Here is a 21645-nt window from a genome sequence, read left to right as displayed (position 1 = left end):
AACATATATCTGTAAATAGTACTTCTCTCATGATATTGAAGTACGCAAAAAAAGATTTTATTTAAACGAAATCAAGTTTTTAATCTCCTTATTTTTATGTTGCTCTGCAACTTCTCATTCTATTTATTAATATTATATAAGAATGTATTGAATTAATTTGAAAGTATTATCTTATTTTCTAAATCAATCTAGTCAATTTTTTACATATAACTTGATATCCTTGAGCTATAGAAAGTACAAAGAACATATATTGTTCAAGCACATATATGAATGCTTCTAATGTAAGCATTAGCTTGAAATAGTAGTCTAAGAGATAATATGTTTATGATTTGATTTGTAATTTTATTTATAGTATGATGTGATTTATAAAAATATATAAAAACTTGATATTTATGTATATATTATTTAATATAATAAACAAAAAACTGATATTATATAAATAAGTAATATATAATTAAAATAAATCTGTTATAATTTAATTTCCAACTTATTATTATAATAAATGTTTACAATAAATAATTGTATTGATTTTAAAAATTGGGCTATAACATTTTAAATTAATAAAATAAAAAAAATTACTTTAAATTAATGTTAATAAAAACTATGCTATTAATTTCTCATAAACATGATTTATAACTAAAATAAGATAGAAAAGTCTTTAAATGTAAATGATGCTCAAATTATTGCTACAATAATAACCAATTATAAAATATTGATAAGTGATTAATTTTTTCAATTTGAGGTATCCCTTAACAGTATTTTTTTTTATAGGTATTTTAAACATTTATTTCGCTAATTGATGTACTAGAAATATACTTGAAACGAATTTTTGATATTTCTTTCAATATATAATAAAAATTTGACTTTATTACTGCTACAAGAAACTATTCAGTCTCCTTAAAATTTGTGGGATAAAATATAACTCGGAAATAAATATGTATAATAATAAATATATATATCTTATTCATATACATAAGAAGATTATACATAAGCGTATAAATTTCAATAGTATAGGTCACATAGAATACTGACATAAATATGAATTTTTAACAAATATGCATGAACTCTTTCTAATACATTTTGATGACGTTTTTGCATTTATGGTATGTACATTCGTATGAAAATAAACAATTAATAAAGATATGAATTTTATAAATATATTTATTCACAAAGGTTTATATAATACTTTTGAATCCTTCATTAGCAATGTGAAGAAAATTTTGAGTTATATATTCTGTAAAGATTTTTTCGTGTTTGTACATGTTATAACATTTTAATGACTTATAAGATTAGTAAATAATTTATGGATCCCAATCTAATCTGGATTACCTTAAAAATGATATCCTTATATAATCTATTACGCTTATTCAGTCTTTACATAACAATCATCTATCTGATTGTAATATATAATTTTTATTTTGTTAATGAAGGATTAAAAAGTAATTGAATTTTATTAAATAGATACTAATCTTATTTGATAGAGTTGTGCTAATTATTTTTACTTAATTATATAATTTATGCAACATGTACATAGGTAACAAAAGACGAATGGAAAAATTTATTACCTCATGATAAAGCTGTTGAAAATAACATTATTGTTACTTATCAGAAATTTTTAATCATCCAATGTAATGATCTCTACACTATCATTTGCAGATTTATCAACTTTTTTGCCAGATTTTCCTCTTGGCAGATCATATAATGTCATACAATCTGAATTTGGTTGTCTCAATGTTTCAGAAACTTTTTGTGGAACAACACTTACTGCTGAAGAAAGATTTTTTGGAAAATCTACATTTGTCTTTATTTGACTTTTCTGTTGAGGTATTATTTCTAAATGTGAATGTTGCTGCAATTGAGACAACATAGAAAGTGCTTCTGCAGAGGTTGTTTGTGGAAATGAATTTGATAATGGATTTGGTACATCCATTATAACAGATTTCGGTTTTGTTGAAGGCCTTTTGTAATTACTAACTTTGACATTTGATCCTTTTACTCCAGATTGTGCTACTGGACTTACAGATATCCCACTTAGTTCAGTAGGTATATAAGATGTTTGTCCTAATGATGAATTTCCTGTCATATTATTTACCATGTTGGGAAAATTACTTGACATGATCGGTACATTTTTATTAATAAGCTTCTGTTTTCGTAAAGAACCTTGCACGTATGTGTGATGATATGGTCTCTGAGAATTTTTTTTTGATAGTAATTTATGTTGTAATGAAGTTCCTGATCTAGATGTAGGTAAATTCATTGGCAGTGATGGTTTTAAATTTAAAGATTGACTTATTGATGCATGTGCTACTTGTGGTACTACGCTTGAATTTGATGGACTGTTATTTTTTAAAGGTGCATGCGATAGCGAAGAATTATGTGCAGGTTGAGGCTCAGTTAATGATTTGGAAACTCGAATTTGGGGTGCAGTCATTTGTTTTGGTGGACTTGTTTTAACTTGCTGGATAATAGATGGTTTAAGAAGTGAAACCTGTGTTGTTGAAGGATGAGAAATAGTTTTAGAAGCTTGTGAAATTTGAAGAGATTTAGGAATATGAACAGGTAATGCATCAGTTTGTGGACTTGGCCTACTAGGTTTGCTTTTTTGAGGTAATGACGTACTTACTGGAGTTATAGATATGTTAGGCCTATCTTTAGTTACTGATGTGGTTGTAGTAGTTTTAGTCGTTGCTTGATGATACGTTGGTGTTGATCGCGTATTTTGAACTGTAGAATTACTTAAATTCAATAATTGCTGTACTGTTAATGTGTTTATATTATTAAGATTAGATATACTACTGGGTGTAGTTGTATTAGAAGTGGATGTACTCATTGTTTGTATATTACTAATGCTGGGTACAGTAGCAGTAGTACTATTTGCTAAGCTGCTAGTTAAATTAGATAATGATGAAAGGTTTGTTTGATATTGTCTAAGAATGTCTTGATAATTTCCTACTTGGTTTAAATAAGTCATGGCTGATATAGGATCCATCATGTTACCACCTAAACTACTAGCAAGCATTGCTGATAACATATTTGGATCAATCAATGGATTCATAAAATAAGGGTTCATTAGCGCACGATTCCCTGGTGTACCTATATAATTAGCAAAAGTATTCTTAGAATTAAATTGATTCATAATATTACCACCTTGCTGCATTGCTTGTAAGTATTTGTTAACATTCGGTGGTCTTCCCCTTGGTCTACCTGTTGATGTTAAGTTCCTGTAGGGCTTACGATTTTGGGATGCTTGAGGTGATGTTGAATTAATTTGTGTTTGAGACGTAGTTGCCTATAATAATAATAATAATAATAATAATAATAATAATAATAATATTAATAATAATAATAATAATAATAATAATAATAATAATAATAATGATGATGATGATGATGATGATAATAATAATAATAATAATAATAATAATAATAATAATAATAATAATAATAATATAAATTCTAAATTTGAACAATATAATTAATTAACATAAAAATTATAAGGATTACCGGGCTTGAAGAAGCAACTGAAGTTTGTGAATTATTACTTCCTGCATTATTTGTTGCAGCTATTTTATTTGCTAATATTTGTCGTTGGCAACATTTAATAGCCATTTCCAAAATGTTTCCATCTAAATTCTGAAAACAAAAAGTTTTTTTTTATGAAAGATTTATTATTTTATTTTTTATGAAATTATTTTTTTATGAAAGATATTTTTTTTTGTTTTTTCAAAGAATATTCTATAAATTAGACATCAATAAATATTATTTCCCCATATTTTTTATATTTATTTTTTAGGATGTTTAAAAATTAAAAAATATATGCAATTATATATAATATGTACAATTGTATATTTGATATGCAATGTAATTATTTTGAAAAATAATAGTATTATTATATATAATAACAAGTATTTCTTAATATGTGTTATACTTAATAGGAAATTTTCTTATCTCAACATATTAAAAATTTTTCTGTTATCTTTAACTTGATAACAATAGAAGCTTATTATTGATGATTACTTACTTTGTTACCAATGTAGGTTTTATAAGTATCTATAAGTAATGAAGCAAATGCTTGTACAGTTGGTTCTTTATTTTGAAAATGTTTTTGAATTTGCTGATATATTTTATATACATCCAATAAAACTTGAGTTCTTGAATCTGTTCTTATAAGGTGCACGCTATCTATTGTACTAGGTGATCCCATTGTATGTACTCTACTCCTCAAAGATTGTAAACAAAGAGTTAAAGCTTGACGAGATAATTGTTCTCTTTCAGAATCACGTAAGTATTTCCTATATAAATCATATTAAATATATTGTAACTTGTAATAGTTAAACATTATATATAAAATTTACTTTCTTTAAATTTTTTATAGTAATGAAAATCATTAAACTTATTAGATAATATATAGTAATATTCTAATGGTTACTATCTAAAATAAATCTTACTTGTCAGAATCTGGTATCTTTGCAAGTTGTATACACAGTTGCATTAACATTCGACTATCATTTGTTTCTTTTAATACTTGCATAAGTAGTGTTACACATCTTGACATATGTGATGCAAAACTTCCTGGTCTATCAATTTCACGATTTGGTATATGCCACACACCCTAAAATATATAGTACATAAAATTTATAAGTACTTGTTGACAAAGTAGGAATACTTATGCTAAATATAGAATATATAAAAATAGTTTAACAAAAAGTGATGTAAATACAAATTATATAATATATATTACTTATATGTTGTGTATAATGTAATATAACGAAATATTGAAAATATTAACATAAAATTCAATTTTTCTCCAATCTATTTACAATTTATATATGAAATATTTCAGGGATTGTTCAGGATTAATAATGAAGATCTATTACATAACCTTCATAATAATCCTGTATTGTAAATTGGCATTTGATATTAGGTAAGAACTATTGTTAAATATTTAAATGCATTTGGATATTAATTATATTGAATAATACTTTTTTTATTTAATAACAATAATGTTATACGAAGATATGTGACTGCACGTAATAGTGTTATAATAGATACGGATCCAGGCAGTGATGATGCATTAGCAATATTATTAGCACTTGCATATGAAAAATCTAATTATGAAGACTTTAAAATTTTAGCAATAACATGTACATATGGCAATACATATTTAGAAAATGTAGAAAAAAATGTTCTTAAAACCTTAGAAATAGCTAATAGAAGTGATGTAAGTACAACTTAGTTATTAAAACTTTAAAAATGCTTGTACTATAGGAAAATAATTTTATATTTACTTATTTTTTTTTTAGATACCTGTCTACAGTGGTAGTCAAAAACCACTAATATATAATTTTACTGCATCAAATTATTTTGGTAAAGATGGTTTAGGAGATTTTAAATTTGATAGAAATATTACTGGTAAAATAAATAGAACGAAGCATGCATCTATGGCAATAATAGATATGGTAAAACAATATCCAGGTAAATTTATTTAAAAGAAAATAAGGCATGTAAAAGATAGCTACACATTTCTATTTAATTATTTTCAATCTTAATGAATTTAAAAATTGATTTTTTTTAGACGAAATTAGCATAATATGCTTAGGTCCTTTGACTAATATAGCTACAGCTATTATTTTAGAACCAAATTTGCAAAATTATGTTAAAAATATATTTATAATGGGTGGAAGTGTAGCAGGAATTGGTAATTTTAAGCCTAATGTAGAATATAATTTTGGAAAGGATCCAGAAAGTAATTTTATATCATTAAATTCTACAACAAAAATACCAGTTGTACTTATTCCTTGGGATATATGTTTTCCATATAACATATCACTGGTAGGAATTGTACATTTTATGAACTTAAGTTATAATGTAATTTCACAAATAATTGTTTACTACGATTTTGTAGGAATGGCGTCACAATGTTTTTGGTAAATTGAATTCTACTATGGTAGATTTTTTAAATAAAGCAGAAAGAATTGCACTAAATTCTATGGTTAAATGGTGCCCAATAGATGCAATTGCTGTTGCTACTATGATATGGCCTAGTTTTATATTAAAATCAACTATAAAAAATATATATCCTATAATTGATGGAGCAGGACGAGGTTCTGTTCTTGTAGATTATGAAGAATCTACTGATAGAATAAAGAATGCCAAAATAATTCAGGAATATGATATGGTAATGTTCAAAGATAAATTACTACATTATTTCCAATGATTAATAACATCAAACATAACTAAATACATATTACAATAGTTCTAAATTTATCTACATGGTATTTAAAATAAATGAAAATATAAAAAAACTTACGCTAAAAAAATTGGTACTCTTCCTATCTGCAAAAAGTCCTTGAAAGCTTTGTCCAGGATAAAATTGACAATTGTATGTACCCAATAATAAATCTTTACATTTAGTAGTATCTTTAGCTGTTCTATTGTTAAAGAAAAAATGAGCGAGTCGATAAAAAGATTTATGATGTTCATTAAACCTTAATATGCACTGTTCCAACCCTGCCAGGCAATACGCGATTAAAGTTGCTACTTCTTCATCAGTCATATATTCTTCTGTAATTTACATTAAAATATGATATTATTAGTTAAGAATGCAATGGGAAATTAATAAATATTTTTAATATAAGACTTTTTTATTTTAAATAATTTTACCTTTTTCTATGATATCACTATCTCTCTTTTTTTTCTCAATATCACTTTCAACAGAATCACTATCACTGTCACTTGAACTATCACTTTCAGAACTATCTTCACTACTACTGGATTCATCACTACTACTTGAACTAGAATTATTTGTTTCTGTCGTTGTTGTTGTTTGTGTTGTTGTAGTACTTTCTTGAGAGCCTCTTCTACTTAAAGTAGCTTCTTGTTTAGGAGCAGATGTATGCACTTTCTTTTTGTCTCCTATTTTATCTTTTGTTTCCTTATCCTAAAACAAAATAATTTTATTGCAATTAATTTAATTAAAAACTTAATTATAAGTCATATAATTATAATACAAATATTAAGAATAATAACTTACAGTAGTTTGTAAATCTTCATTTTGAAGCCATTTTCCTTCAAATTTTCTTGTATCATCATCATCAGGTAAAGATTGTTGTGTTTCCTGGCTCATTTCCATTGCTTGTTTCATAAGAGCATCCATTAAATCTTGCACATTTTCACTTTTTTCACAAGAATCAAATATGTTATTTGCTTTGGACATCTCTAATATGTTTTTTTTATTTTTTTCCATTTTTGATTGTATTTTATTAGTATCAATATTTTTTACCGATTCTCCTCTTTTCTTTTGATATCTAGTTTCATTACTTTCATCACTTGATAATACCATAATATCGTCTGTTACCTTCTCCTTTTGTAATACCATGTCACAAACTTTTGTAATTAGATCATCTATTAAAGCTACAACGTCCTGCATCAATTGAAGATGAGAAATATTTCCCAATTTTAATCTTTTTGTATTATCATTAGACTGATTATCTGAAGATCTTTTACGGGTTTCTGATTTTAATGTTTCAGTAGTTCGATTGCCATCAAGATTTTTATCTTGTATGTTTCTATCTATAATTTCAATTTCTTCAATACTGTAGGAACGTTGATTAACGTTCACAACATTTTTATATGTTTCTGATAAATTATCAGGATCCTTTCCAATAGTTTTTGTATCAGCATCTGAATCATTTTCTTTCTTTTTTTCACATAGTTTTGATTGAAACTTCATAAAAGGTCCTTCAGAACAGTTTTTAAGATGCCATTGAAACAATTGTCCTAATGATTTTTTTAGAGGTTTACCTTCATGTTGTTCAAGATATTTTAATATACTTGCATGAATTCGATAATGCACTTCTAATGCTTCAATAGAAAGGTATTGTGGATTTTTATGACTAATTCTACGAGGATACTCTGCATTATTTTCATATAATAATTTACTAGCCTAAAATTAAGTAAAAATATATATTGAGTGTTAAAAAAAAAAAAAAGAAAAAATTATAAAATATATTGGTAAATATAAACTGACCTGTGCATAACAACTTAGAAATATAGGTGGATCTTCATTTTTTTTCTCTGCAATTTTACCAAGCATATATTGACACAACCATCTTTCATCCTGTATTTTATTAATGTTGTCAATTCCATGACATGCCATAAATAATCGATTGGATGATTGAAAACATTGCTCTGCAATTTCCAACATTTCCTCTTTTCTATTTTCTAATACTTCAAATTTTTCCATACTTAAAGTATCGGTTTCTTGTTTTAACAAACGTGAACAAAATGAATGAACCATATAAACAAAACTTCCATATTCGGTCCAGATTATTACATGATTGGGTGCTAATTCGGTAGCGTGTCGATAACTGGATTGAGCTATTTTGGCTTTCATTAATAACTTGTCTTCACTTCTAAATAATAAATTAAAAGTAGATTCAATAATGTATATATGTATTATATTAATACCATATACTTTTTACAGACAAACTTCTATTGTAATTGTAATTATAATTGAACTAATACTTACATAAGTCTATAGTTGGTTAACCAAATGTCTATTATTGTTCCTGTTGACATGGCTAAACCTGCCCAGGAATTTAATCCGGATGGGCGAAGACATAAATCTAATAAGTAATATCGCGCAGCGAGTGTCCATTTGTTATTTTTAAAATAGAAATCACCTAATAAGTAATAAATAGAAGATATAGAATGTGGTAGTGGCTTTTTGACACATGGCATCTTTTCTTTTTCACCCATTATATAATCTTTCATTTCTTCGATTATTTGGTTTGGATCACTTTCTTGTGGAATTAATCTAATTATTTTTTTAAACAATAATTCTGTATCTAAACTTATAGCAGCAAGTCTTGGAGATTCTAATATCGGCATTTGTTTCGGTTTATAAAAATCGAATAATAATTGTGCTCCTTCCCATGTTAATTCCATTTGAGGTGCTCCATGCTCCTCGAGATGCTTAGGTTTTGATTTATTTAATCTATTTGGATGACCATATAAGCAATAGAAAATTTGCTCTAAATATTTAGTAAGTTTGCTTTTTATAGTAGAAAATTGTGGAGTTTCCAGTTTTGGTATGATCAAATTCATTGTAAAGAATAAGAGCTTTGCATCATGGAAGCAACACCACGAGTGTTTGCCTATAAAATCGTGAGCAATAAATAGAATCATTATGGAAGGTGGAATACCATCATCTTCATCATCCGATTCAGAATTGTGTGAATTATGTGCTTTGTTTTTATAAGATGATTCAGACTTTGCTCTCTCTTTATCTTCTTCACTGTAAAATAAATATTTTTATACTTTTCTATAAACAATGTATTTATAAAAAATCAACAATATTTGAAACATAGAACTTACTATTGCAAAATATAATGTAATAGAATCCAGGGTAAGACAGTTTCAAGTGGCATCTCTAATGCATTTTCTGGTATATCCAATTGATGACATACTATGTGAACTAAATTTTGCACTAATCTTGAAAGACAAGATTCTGGTAAATATTTTACTGAAAGTAAAAATAGATGCATTTTTATATTTCAAATAAACGAAAGGTTAGATATAATAATTTATATAATAATTTATATTGAGATAAAATATTTTCTTACCTACAAATACACTTATCTCTTTTGTACAAGCTTCTAGTTTTTCAAGACAATTTACGACAGAACGTGTCCACTTTTTTTGTTCAGCATCTTCACAAGCATTCAAATAATTTTGCCATGATTCATTTAGACAAGCTTCTGCCCATACATAACATTCCTGAAATATCATTAATATGACTATGATAAATTACTATGTATATTATTGTTAATTAGAAAAAAAATATATACATCATTGTTTCAAAAAGTTATTTATCTAATAATACAACCTCATAATGTTGAAGTTGCCATAAGCTATCTAATAAGATAGCTAATTGTTTATCTCTTTCAATTATATTTTGATTGGCAGATAGTAATTTATGTTTCTGTCTTGCAAATTTGAATGTATCTTGTAAAACGCAAGACAATTCCGCATATTTTTTTTCATCATATAAGTGTTGTATTTCACCAAGTTTTTGACTCCTATTATAAAAAATATAATAATACATTAGAAATTTTATAGTCTAATTGTAATGTAAAATAACTTTGTAAATACCTCTGTATAGACTTCAGTTTTTTTTCCACTATTTTAAGACTGATTTGAGAATTACATTTACAATTTGGTAATATAAGGCAAATATTGTGATTTTTACCTTCCAATTCTCTTAATTGATGCAGCAACTACAATATGTAAATAATTATGTAATAGAAAAATTAATAATATCTGTATAAGTTTTATATATTTTTTTAAAATTTCTTACCAACTCTAAGGTTTCAATAACGATATCTGTGTCACCTTGACATAAAAAGATAGTAGCTTTTAGCCATAGAACTCTTAATAAAATGAAAATATTTTCTTGATGTAAAAGATCTCCTCGAATACTAGTAAATATTATATGACCTAATTCCTCTGAAGGCATGCCAGTACCTAATTTGTCTAAACTATAATAATATTGCAATGTAAGTTAGTAGCATATTATAGTACAAAAATAAACAAAACTAAATATATATATATCATTAATAAAAATTGAAATTTTTTACCTTGATGATGCTATAAGATCAGGCTTATTATCTAACCATTTATCTGTATGAAGCTCTCCGAATAATAGTGTCATTTCAGCATCTAATTTTAGAATATTATTATCTATATTTTCATCAAATGGTGACGGATGTGGAATATGTTCTCTAAAAAACAAAAATAATAATTCTGACATTGTATATATACTATTATCATTAGTTAAAGCATTTTTTGTATACCTTGTAAATAAATAAGCTTCCAAATAAATTTCTGACAATCCTTTTGGCCATTCTTGAGTCCATTTTGTACATATAAATTCTGTGAATTTTGCTATGATTATCATTAAATTATTCTTGCTACTATATTCATTAATAAATGCACCCACATCAACATTTTCTAATTCTGTTCCAAAATATTTTGTTTGTTGACTAAAATAATAAATTAATGAAGATATAGAAATGTCTTAAAAATGTTATTATTTTGTAATGAATAAATAAAAGATTACCTTGTATCAGGACTTGGTGATTTAGAACTATCAGAACTTTTTATTCCTTCTGCAGAAGCAGTATTATTTTCTTGATTTACAAATAATTGATATACATCCATTGTATCCATAGTATCATCCATACTTTTTGTAGTATCATCTTTTGTTAATTTTACTGTATCTGATCTAAAAAGAAGTAATAAAAACTGTAAGTTGAAAAGATCATTAATTTTTTATATAGTGGAAAATATATTTAAAGACTTTACAATAACGTGCTTGGGAATATTCTTCTGAGTGTTTCTTCTAACTGAACGTCATCTCTTTCAGCTTCTCTTCGATTTGAACTACGTACTCGCGCCGATCGTCTCATGCTACTACAACTCCAAGCCCATTGCTGTAAAAAACACAGAGCACTTCTACGTCTTTTTTTTACTTTTTGAACTTCGTCTTTTCCTTCTGTTTTTTCATTAGATTTCTCATCTATCTTAGGTACTTCTGCTAGATTTTCAGCAGGTTTATCATAGATCTTATCATTGGACTTGTCGCTTTCTCTATCACTGGACTTTTCATTGATTATTCCATTATCAGTACTGTATGCATCACCCTTTGCTTTTTCAACTTGAGGTTTTTCACTATTACCTTCAGTTTCAGACATAATTTGTTCATCTAATTCTGTATTTTTTGTTTGGTTTGGTTCTTCAAATTGTAATACCTCATTTAAAACATCTAAATCTGAAATTCTTAAAGGATCTTCATCTTCTATTATCTGTATATCCGTTGAACATGATTTTTTATCTTCTTCTATTTCCATATCCATTGCTGTGTTTAGTACATCATTAAATCTTCCATTAATTTCAGATCCTTCAAATGTGTGATTTACTATTTCTTCTTTGTCAATTTTCATATTTTTATCTATGTCATTTGTTGTGCCATTTAAATCTGGGGATTGTGATTCTTGCATATCTATATCTACATTAGTTTCTTGGACATCACACTCATCATCTTTATCTATGGCTTCGATATTAGGCATATTAACTATTAATTTAATTCGACTTACAAAGCTTAAATCACTTTCAGTAATGTATCTGTGCATATCTAATAAACTTTCTCCAATATCAAGCCATGTATAATTAGTTATAGGTTTCCTTAATGTTAATTCTGGCACAGGTTTTGGAATAAACTCTGATTTGCATACTTCTGCCCATTTCTCTGCCACTTCTTCTGCTTCTGCTAGTAATTTATCTCCTATTATATGATTGTACTCTGTATACAATGGTGGATCTAACCTCCAGTCACTGTTATACAATTTATAACATTCTTCTAAACATGGAATAGCTTTGAAAATTTTATCTCTGAAAGCTAAGCCTTTAATGTAATTTGGATCTCTTTCTAATGCTACAGAAATATATAAAAGACAGTTCATATAGTCTGGTACAGCATATAGGGCAGTTATAATGTTATCCAAACATGGCCAATGGTTTGAATTACATTTCAGTCCTTGTTTAAAAGATGAACAAGCTAATTCTAAATTAGAAATTTTCATAGCCATGGTACCCATTCTATACCATAATATTACATCGGAATCATCTAAATTAGCTGCTTCCCAATAATTTTCTATGGCAGCCCCATAATTTCCCCATACCGCTTCAATAGCTCCAATATTTTTATAACATGAATATTTTAATGACAACATAGGCCTTGATCTGCCATCAGATATTTCAGGTTTTTCAACTTCATCCAGCAATTCAGTTTCTAAAAGCTCTTTAAAAATATTCAAAGCTTCCTTATGTTTATTTTCTTTTAATAATTCTAAGGCTTTATTGTACTCAGTAAGTGCTATTTGTTCCTGAAATAAATCAAGTATATGGATATATATGTATGTATGTATGTATATATAACCATTGACAACTAAACTATTCTTTTGATTAAAAAATAAGATAATTAGATTGTTATTTCAAGTTCTTCTAATGAAATATAATCAAATAAATTATACATACAAAGGGACAATTAAATATTAGGATTTCGTAAAGTATAAAATATAAAAGCAATAATGTATATTATCCAGATGACACATGGGTAATGACTGTCACAAGCTGGATAAAGCTTTTTCCTATTTATAATGAGAAATAAACAATTCGGATAGAATCCTTCATTTAATTGTAAAAACAACATAGAGGATAATAATGTATTTAAATAAATAAAAGAAAGATAATCATAAATTGATATAGCATCTGTGAAAGATACAAATAGCTTTTAAAGGTTATGTTCTTCGCTAAAAGTAATTAAAATGAAAAAAATTTACTTGAGCTTCTTTCGTAATTGTAGGCACATCTTCTTCTTCACTTTCCTCGCTTGATTCTTCGTTAAGTGCCGATATTTTCATCATTTTCGCCTTTTCTTCGAGGACCACAATTAATCGTATGAAACATCAACAAATCAGCCGGTTTTTTTCGTCGACTCCATATTACTATACCGTCTGATCGTTTGAAGGTTATCTTATCTGGACAAACTAAAAGATAATGTTGTGAATAAATCTCATCAAGATAATTCGTATTTTCTTTTAGATCACAAATATATAACATATTTTATTGAAGAAAATATATATCTATCGTGTCATATACGCACACATGGTATTTTATAGTAATTTTTATTTATAACCATCACAGGATATTATTAATTATTGTGATTCCATATCGAATAAATTGATAGCAGAATCCGTGTTTACATGATTTTCATTTCAAATACTTACGTACAAACAATTAAAGTATCTGTTATATATACATAAATACATACTCTGATTTTTCCATCTCTTAGAACACTTATCGAACTTCCAACTTGTTTATCTTTTCTCCGGCAGAAGATAGGAAAAGTAAAAGCATGTGTATATATTACAGTGGATTGAACAATGAATTCCAAATATATTATAAAGTAATACGAGCAGTTGGTATGAAGAAAGCGACATACTAAATAATATCATATGTGATTAAGAAATCATTAACAAGTTTCATTTCTTTTTTTACACAACGATGTTTATGTTTTGGGGTAAGTATTCTCAATGTATCTAAATTGACAAATAAAAATCTAAAGATAGAATTAAATTATTTAGTTAAACTTTTTTCAATAGTTATATATATATATATCGTTTTTTTTCATATTTATACATTGCAGTTAATAATTATTTATGACTATATCTTGAAAAACGATTATATTAATAGATTGAAAATATTTTTCAAAATAATTTGATTTTTTTTACCATTTTTATGTAATATCAATAATACATATATACATTAATACGCATATTGAAATTTTTAGATATTTCTCAAAAACGAATTTTAATATTATATAGATGAAAAAGCAAATAAAAAATAAAAATATATGTATATATACGTGTAAATTTAAAAATAAGTGTGTACTGACTTCTGTTGTAAAAATGTTTGCATTTCTGGATGAGGATTGGCCATTGTTATTGGCGCGAATTTTATACAATTTTAATTATGTGAATTAAAATGGTTCTAAAAATATATTTTCTATGGAAAAATAATGTTAGATTATAAAAATATGATTACATTCTTATGTACATAGCACGTTAGAAAGTATTTTAGATTATTATCATAAAATTAAAATTATAAAAATGTAAATTAAATTATTCATTAATGATATTGATAATATATATATATAAAGATTGATATTAAAATAAAGATAAAATAATAATTGACAGCAAAAATAAACGTAATCGTTTATATGTATAAATTCAGATTGATAACATAAGGATAAATTTAATGAAAGTGTATTATTGTTGTCACAAAGTAAAAACATACAAGAGGTTAGAAAATGTAATAATAGTTTTTTAATAAATTCGTATTATATCTATTGTATAATATCAGTGATAAGACATTGATATCAACAATATATACATGACAGGAAACTGGACCATAGATGAAGAACAGTCTGTGGATAATCAAAGCTTGCTTTCTTCTGAAATTATAAAAACCGCAAATATTAGAAAAAGATCTGATGTACCCACTTATTACTTATACAAAACACATTGGCGTAATGGTAAAATACTTTATATATCTGTTTACAAATATATAAATACACAAATTCAATATATACAAATTTGACTTCTAAATTTATGGTTTCTTATTTTTTTATACTTTTATTTTTATTACATATTACTATTACTTATATTTATAATATTTTTTAATTTTTTAATTTTTATATATTTTAATATTCTACAGATGCTGAAATACAGCGACATTATTGGACAGCATCTTTTTTATTGCCACTTGGTTCAATTTTTGTACTTGCTGTAGTAGTTATATTAATGGTAAAATTTGTGATTTTTTTTTTTATTAATAGAATAATTAATATTAAGACATCTTTGTGATTATTTATTAAATAAATGAATCTTTATCATAGGTACTATTTAAAAGATGTCCACATATTGTTGCTGCAATTGTTGCTGGGATTCTTGGAATTATTCTTATATTTGTGACATTAGTATCACTTAATCATACACCAACGTATTCTTGATAAATTTTTATCGCTTCATATAAAAAAAAAAGTATATTATCAAATACATTTTTTTGGTAGAGATAAAGACTGATGTAATGAAATTTCAGATAATAACAATTGGATCTGTTCTTTTTGAAATGTAATCAAATATTTGAATCTAGATATTATATAAAATTGTGATTGTAAATCTTGTATGCAAAAAAATTAATTACTTACTGTTAACATTTATTAAACATTTTGATACGTATCATGTCTTCTGAAACGCGGTTTAATATTTGTATGTAGTTATCCAGTGTTTCTTGTAATGTTTGATAACTCTATAATTTTTTAAAAAATAAATATTAGTAGAATCATGCATTAATAAATTTTTAAAGAAAATGAATATACCTCAACATAAATTAGATCCTCCTCGCTTGCATGTTTGAGTTCAAATAATAGAACTTCCAATGTATTAAATGGTAACCAAACTGGTGGAGCAGTAGCTAATAATGAAGTTTCCAGCCCAAAATATTCTTTTCCACTACCTAATACTGCGTTTATATAATCTATTGCAAGTTGACTTGCTTCCAATACACGACCTGTATTTATCATCAGTCGAAGTAATTCAGCAGAATTTCTTTTCTGTAATAGAGATACATTATTAATTAAATTATTACTTTCTAATAACACATTATATTAAAATTACATTATAAAAAAATATTAATATTACTAATTATTAATAAATACTTTGTATGACATTAATAACCACTCTGGTAAAAATGCTCCATCTTGAAGTAGTTTTCGAGAAATTGATTTATGAAGATCAGTACTTTTATCCTTTTCATGTTTTTCTAAAAGATATTTTAACAAGCTCCATGTAGTATTTACAATATTAGAATTAGTTACTCCCATATCTGCAAACAATACAATTATTAGAAAGAAATGTAATTCTAATGTCTCATACATATACACATACCATGTGCTGTATGATTATTTATATCAAATTTAGCATTTACCAAAGATATCATTTTGTACAAGCCAGTCCCAAGCTTTTGGATCTTCATGTTGACTTAATCTTATGCACTGAGATGTTAAACTTTCAAATATAGAATTTTTAGGTAAGTTGAAAACATCACATAAGTGTAAAGCAGTTGTATATAAACCAATACTTGATAAAATAACATTAAGTTCAGATGGACCTACAAATTTTGATACAAATTATACGAGTTTAATAATAAGAAGATAAAATAAAAAATGAAGTTTATAAAAATTATTAATTTTTTTTATGGAAAAAAAAAGATAGATTTCATTTTATGTTAATAAAAAGTAATTGTAATCTTACTTGCATGTGCAACAATATGTGTTTCTGATTTCATTTTAGATAATTTCAATTTTGCGTCTACTACATAATATTCCTTTTTTATATCAATCAATTCCAAAACTTCTACCTGCTTTTTTATTTTATAATGTAGTATCTCAGTACCATCTATATCTCTTTTCTTTTGCGGATTCGGTTCATCCAAGAAGCTTTGTTCAATTACAGGTCTAACTATCCATCTATATTTTTCACTCACCAAATGTAAAGCATTAATACATGCTAATAAACATTGTGCTTGTCTCGATATGATTGGTGCAGAATGAGACTCTTGACTTAAACGCATTGCTTGCTCATACATCACAGATGCAGCTGCAAAAATAAGTTTATATTAGTAAACAAATAACATATATGACACTTACAGACATATTTTATTTGCTGTATGTTGTATTAACTAATTATATGCTTTTGATATATATATATATATATATATATATATATATATTATAAAATAAAAATTACCTTTTCTCATATTCCCTTTATTTACATGAAAACTATATAAAAAATTATAATAATTATTTTCCATTAAATCGACACTTCTAGCTCTGCCTTCTACTATTCTTTCTAAATCTTCATACATATCAACATATGGAAATGATACTAAATCAATTAATTTTTTTCTTTCAAATAGAGTTATGATCAATTGTCTCAAACAATCAACTCTTCGCGCCGCATCAGGATTTGAATTTAAACAATGATAAGCTTCAATGTGATGACCCAAATTAAGATGTTGTATAAATAATATAGAATGGAGAGTTGGTAAATTATGATCATCTTTATCAGCTACTGAAATGGCTGTTTCAGTGAGTTCAATTATACAATCTGCTGCATTATGTTCTTCAAATAACTTAATAACTTTAAGATAATATTGAGCTAAAGCATTATTTTCTGAAGTTACATTGGAACTCAACAAAATATCAGCTAAGAAAGAATCTGTTAAAATTCCTCCTGAAGCTCGTAAAAAATGATCACAAGCTTTCTGTGACTCTCCCATTTCTAGTAAAGCAACTGCTAATATAAATTTCCTAGATGCACTGTTCCATTCACACCATGTATTGAGAAGTCTAACATATTCTTGAACTAATAAAAACTGACAACTAGAAAGTAACCATTCAGGAAAAATAAAATTTCCTGATATTGGCCATCTAAGCAAAAAAGTTAAGAAAACATGATTGATTAATTACAAAAAATTAACATAATAATGAACACAATATGAAAAAGGATACATAAGTTGTGCTATAAGAGTAATATGTGTCAACATGCCATAATGCCATGGTATTAAAGTAGAAGGATCCATGTTTGCATTAGCCATTAAAGTGTGTGCATGTTGTGCACCAATACTACATATAAATAATTCTAATAGAGACAAAGATCGAAGTTGTCTCTGTCCAGTATTTGTTTTCGAATCCGCAAGAGATAATATTGATAAACGTTGAGAGCTAGATTCACTAAAATATTTCTTAATTAATTTAAAAATCATACAAAAATAGTATGTTAAAGAATTTTAAATTGATAATATACTTACAGTAACGATTGTGCAGGTGAATACATAGCAGTGCATTCACATATCCAAACGACGACATAATATGCTTGCATAAGTACAACTGTTCTTGGAGCTAGAGATGATTTGATGGAATGCAATGATCTTGAATCAAATAATTCGGGTCGAAGTAATACAAATTGTTGTAAAATTAATAAGCTTCTACAAATAGAAAATCTAAGAAGTGTAATTTGGGCAATACTTTCTGATATTGCAGAAATACCCAATTGACTTCCAAATAAATGATTGACATTCAATAAAATTTTAGAAGCATTTGGACCATTATTTTCGAGTTGTAATTTATTTGGTTGTCCTAGATCGTATGTCAATGCCTCCAACAACATAGCCATTGCACTAGAAATATCCTTTACATTTGCCAATTTACGATAAAGTTCTGATTGGAAATCGTAGTTAGACAACTGACAAAATAATAAAAAAATATTACGAACAATTAAAAAAGATATTAAAAATTATAAAACATAACAATACACTTACAGGATCTTCTGGTTCTAACATTAATTTTGATATCATATCATCAATAATAAGATCTGGACTTTTTAAATGGTACAATTCTCTTTCTATCCCAGTTTTAAGCTCTTCAGATAATTGTTCTTCCAACATTACTAAACTTGCCATTAAAGTGATCAGATCTTGACATATGTCCTCATCTTGTGATAAAACTGGTGTTGTTTTAAAACGGGATGTGTATGACTTGTCATTACAAAGCATCAAATGTTCTAATGCTTCCATTGGTCTTAGCAATGAAAATGAGGACTTTTTTAATAGAACTACGCCAAAAACATTTGGTAGCAATAGTAAACCTACTGGTCTTGTTCCATTTGCATGATATTGAATAACACATGAATAAAATTTAGACCAACAACGATTAGCAATCTCCAAATAATCTTCATCCATTAATTCATAATCCATAACTTCAGCTCGTATTTCTGCTTCTACTGCCACACAAACTCGCTCTTTTAACATTGCTGGTGACAATCTCATATCAGCAATAAGATTTGATTTTCTATAAATACTAAGTGCTTTGGTAATATCCGTTAAAGAAAATTGTCCTGGGTGAAAAATGTAACTAATGTAGGCTTGTCTAGGATCTGTACCAGGATCGCTTACTATATAGTCTCTATCTGGTGGTTGTTCTAAGATTACAGTTTCCCATTCAGAATTGATATGCATTCCATTTACTGGTAAATGGGCATGAGTTACTGCAACACTATCCATATCTTTTGTTCTCCATACAGCCCATAAATGTGTATCAGTAAAAGAAAAATCTACAAGGTGTTGCTGTAAATAATATATATATATATAAACTGTCCTAATTACAAACTTGTTATAAACAAAAAATATTGATAGTAATACATACGTCTGGTGAAAACAAAGTACACAGTCTGATAAATTTAAATACACCATTTTCTTGAACAGGTTTGAGAATACTAAATTCACAACTTGCTCCAAACTTTAAAAAAGTTCCTAAATATAATTCGTTGTTAGAACTCAAACTTTTTCTTAACATATGACCTTGAATTCCTTGAGAAGCAATACGATTATCAATTGCAGTATTAGTTACTGCTATACATTGATTTCTATTACAAGACCACATACGTATATTGCCTTCTCGGCATAAAGCAAATAAATATATATCATTGCCATAACTATGTATAACAAGTGAAATAGCAACATGAGCTTCAGAATTACGACCTCTGAAAGCAGTAGCTATACCACTCAGAAATCTTGGCACTATGGAATCTTGTTTTAAATCATTTGAATGTACAAGACCTGTAACTATATCCAGTCTTAAAAGTAATATAGTTCCTGAGTTATAAGCAAGAGCAAATAACGCTTCATCTTGTAATGTTAACCAAGATGTTGCTGCATGTGATACTGGAGCATCTGTATGAATACAAATAAAAATATATTTATTATATGAATTAAGCAATTAAATATATTAATTATTCAATAAAAAAATAAATATCCACTTACTTGTATTTCCGGCACTAGTGATGATATGAAATGTATGTGGATCACGCGCACTTTGTGCAGATGCTTCACTAAATATTGATTGAACATTAATATCTGCATGATGTTCTTGTTCCTATAAAAAAAAAAAAATTTTGTTGATTACAAATAAATTATATAATAATATATAAACTATTTCTTCTTAAATTTTAGTGATTATAAACTTTTACCTGTTTATGAATTTTATCTGGATGTGAAAATGAAAGTTTATGTACACTAGAAACTGTTACTACCAATATAATAACAGAATTTATTGTCTCATGGATAGAGATACCATCTAGAATCGGAGTACCCGTAAATTTATATCTTACTCTGTTTTTAACAAGATTGACATCTAAACTTTGTTCAACTAATTCAAGTACATCATGGGATATTCTCCAATAAATAAAACGATTACGAGTAAAATATTTAGAATCATCTTTATAAGAATAACCACCAGCTCTTTCTGGTACCTTTATATCTTGTAGAGTACTTTGACTTCCACCTAAAAAAAAATATTACTTATATTGTTTCATTCACGAAACATCAGAAAATATGATGCCGGGTAGGCATAAAATATTGTGGTTAGGTGAACTTGTAAAAAAATTCTCGAAACAATTGTTTATGAAATATAATAATCGTATATAAATAAAAGTATTACGTATTTGAAATTATCATTTTGGTGTTTGTATCAATTTTTATATTTAATTTGTATAAATATATAATACTTTTATTGAGATATTATTCAAGGTTATGTACGCTCACCTGTATTCAAAATAATTTCTTTCCATTTTGTAGGTAAAGTTTGATCTGGAACAACTTCTCGATATCCTAAAGAATATTCTACCATATTTTAATTTTAAATACACAACAAAAATCTTTATTTTTTTATTCACATCACAACATTCACACAAATTTTAGCGGGTATCGAACGCGGTACTTTCCAGTAAAATTTAAGGTTGATACACAATTTAAAGTTCATTCCTCAAACTAGAACGAGATTGGTTTTTTTTTTATTATTTATACTTGATAGTAGAATGATGTAGAATACATGTGAATGCGCCACGTAAAAATTTTTCAAGTGATCTTATTTAAATTTGTAATATTTGCAATTGCCCTTTATTT

At 26.5% G+C, this 21645-nt stretch overlaps 4 protein-coding genes across 9 annotated transcripts; 2 read left to right on the top strand and 2 right to left on the bottom strand.

Moving 5' to 3' along the window:
- Positions 1-772: 772 nt before the first annotated feature.
- Positions 773-13978, bottom strand: LOC122634435 (calcineurin-binding protein cabin-1-like). 3 transcript variants are annotated; one of them, XM_043823380.1, is made up of 21 exons: positions 13895-13978; positions 13404-13610; positions 11368-12947; positions 11123-11287; positions 10857-11045; positions 10641-10784; positions 10361-10541; positions 10156-10280; positions 9890-10082; positions 9627-9780; positions 9379-9526; positions 8531-9298; positions 8030-8414; positions 7034-7945; positions 6664-6940; positions 6311-6564; positions 4449-4612; positions 4022-4292; positions 3505-3633; positions 3148-3289; positions 773-2724 (listed from the first exon to the last, which is right to left on the bottom strand). In XM_043823380.1, the coding sequence occupies exons 2-21, from the start codon at positions 13485-13487 to the stop codon at positions 1616-1618; spliced, it is 7374 nt and encodes a 2457-aa protein (XP_043679315.1). In that variant the 5' UTR covers positions 13488-13610; positions 13895-13978; the 3' UTR covers positions 773-1615. The 3 variants fall into 3 exon arrangements, with proteins under 3 accessions (XP_043679315.1, XP_043679314.1, XP_043679313.1); XM_043823379.1 differs by having other exon boundaries at positions 774-2488; positions 2624-3289; XM_043823378.1 differs by having other exon boundaries at positions 777-3289.
- Positions 4143-6637, top strand: LOC122634437 (pyrimidine-specific ribonucleoside hydrolase RihA-like). Of its 2 annotated transcripts, none has more exons than XM_043823385.1 (6): positions 4143-4281; positions 4844-4924; positions 5017-5221; positions 5304-5475; positions 5576-5832; positions 5906-6637. In XM_043823385.1, the coding sequence occupies exons 2-6, from the start codon at positions 4863-4865 to the stop codon at positions 6215-6217; spliced, it is 1008 nt and encodes a 335-aa protein (XP_043679320.1). In that variant the 5' UTR covers positions 4143-4281; positions 4844-4862; the 3' UTR covers positions 6218-6637. The 2 variants fall into 2 exon arrangements, with proteins under 2 accessions (XP_043679320.1, XP_043679319.1); XM_043823384.1 differs by lacking the exon at positions 4143-4281 and adding an exon at positions 4696-4712.
- A 29-nt stretch (positions 13979-14007) lies between the features above and the next one.
- Positions 14008-15652, top strand: LOC122634440. Its single transcript, XM_043823387.1, has 4 exons — positions 14008-14143; positions 15023-15157; positions 15340-15428; positions 15521-15652. The coding sequence occupies exons 1-4, from the start codon at positions 14128-14130 to the stop codon at positions 15632-15634; spliced, it is 354 nt and encodes a 117-aa protein (XP_043679322.1). The 5' UTR covers positions 14008-14127; the 3' UTR covers positions 15635-15652.
- LOC122634436 (nuclear pore complex protein Nup160 homolog) lies at positions 14926-21602 on the bottom strand. 3 transcript variants are annotated; one of them, XM_043823382.1, is made up of 14 exons: positions 21286-21597; positions 20712-21025; positions 20506-20617; positions 19889-20415; positions 19006-19809; positions 18496-18929; positions 18197-18418; positions 17433-18115; positions 16938-17282; positions 16612-16794; positions 16343-16509; positions 16004-16237; positions 15833-15933; positions 14926-15647 (listed from the first exon to the last, which is right to left on the bottom strand). In XM_043823382.1, the coding sequence occupies exons 1-13, from the start codon at positions 21368-21370 to the stop codon at positions 15835-15837; spliced, it is 4209 nt and encodes a 1402-aa protein (XP_043679317.1). In that variant the 5' UTR covers positions 21371-21597; the 3' UTR covers positions 14926-15647; positions 15833-15834. The 3 variants fall into 3 exon arrangements, with proteins under 3 accessions (XP_043679317.1, XP_043679316.1, XP_043679318.1); XM_043823381.1 differs by having other exon boundaries at positions 14926-15076; XM_043823383.1 differs by lacking the exons at positions 14926-15647; positions 15833-15933; positions 16004-16237 and having other exon boundaries at positions 16572-16794; positions 21286-21602.
- Positions 21603-21645: the final 43 nt, after the last annotated feature.

This window comes from Vespula pensylvanica, chromosome 14 (genome assembly GCF_014466175.1).
Source record: "Vespula pensylvanica isolate Volc-1 chromosome 14, ASM1446617v1, whole genome shotgun sequence".
NCBI lineage: Eukaryota > Metazoa > Arthropoda > Insecta > Hymenoptera > Vespidae > Vespula > Vespula pensylvanica.
The sequence above is the reverse complement of the archived record's forward strand: the minus strand, read 5'-3'. Positions and strand labels throughout refer to the sequence as shown.

Coding starts and splice junctions, on each gene's coding strand:
- LOC122634437 (XM_043823384.1), top strand. Junction 4,925..5,016: donor AAATTGGCATTTGATATTAG/GTAAGAACTATT, acceptor TGTTATACGAAG/ATATGTGACTGCACGTAATA. Junction 5,833..5,905: donor TTCCATATAACATATCACTG/GTAGGAATTGTA, acceptor ACGATTTTGTAG/GAATGGCGTCACAATGTTTT.
- LOC122634435 (XM_043823378.1), bottom strand. CDS start 13,487: ATGATGAAAATATCGGCACTTAACGAAGAATCAAGCGAGGAAAGTGAA. Junction 3,634..4,021: donor AAACCTACATTGGTAACAAA/GTAAGTAATCAT, acceptor TTTTGTTTTCAG/AATTTAGATGGAAACATTTT. Junction 3,290..3,504: donor CAGTTGCTTCTTCAAGCCCG/GTAATCCTTATA, acceptor TTATTATTATAG/GCAACTACGTCTCAAACACA.
- LOC122634440 (XM_043823387.1), top strand. Junction 15,158..15,339: donor CAAAACACATTGGCGTAATG/GTAAAATACTTT, acceptor AATATTCTACAG/ATGCTGAAATACAGCGACAT. Junction 15,429..15,520: donor CTGTAGTAGTTATATTAATG/GTAAAATTTGTG, acceptor TCTTTATCATAG/GTACTATTTAAAAGATGTCC.
- LOC122634436 (XM_043823382.1), bottom strand. CDS start 21,370: ATGGTAGAATATTCTTTAGGATATCGAGAAGTTGTTCCAGATCAAACT. Junction 17,283..17,432: donor TAAAGGGAATATGAGAAAAG/GTAATTTTTATT, acceptor TTATTTTTGCAG/CTGCATCTGTGATGTATGAG. Junction 16,238..16,342: donor GGTTATTAATGTCATACAAA/GTATTTATTAAT, acceptor TCTCTATTACAG/AAAAGAAATTCTGCTGAATT.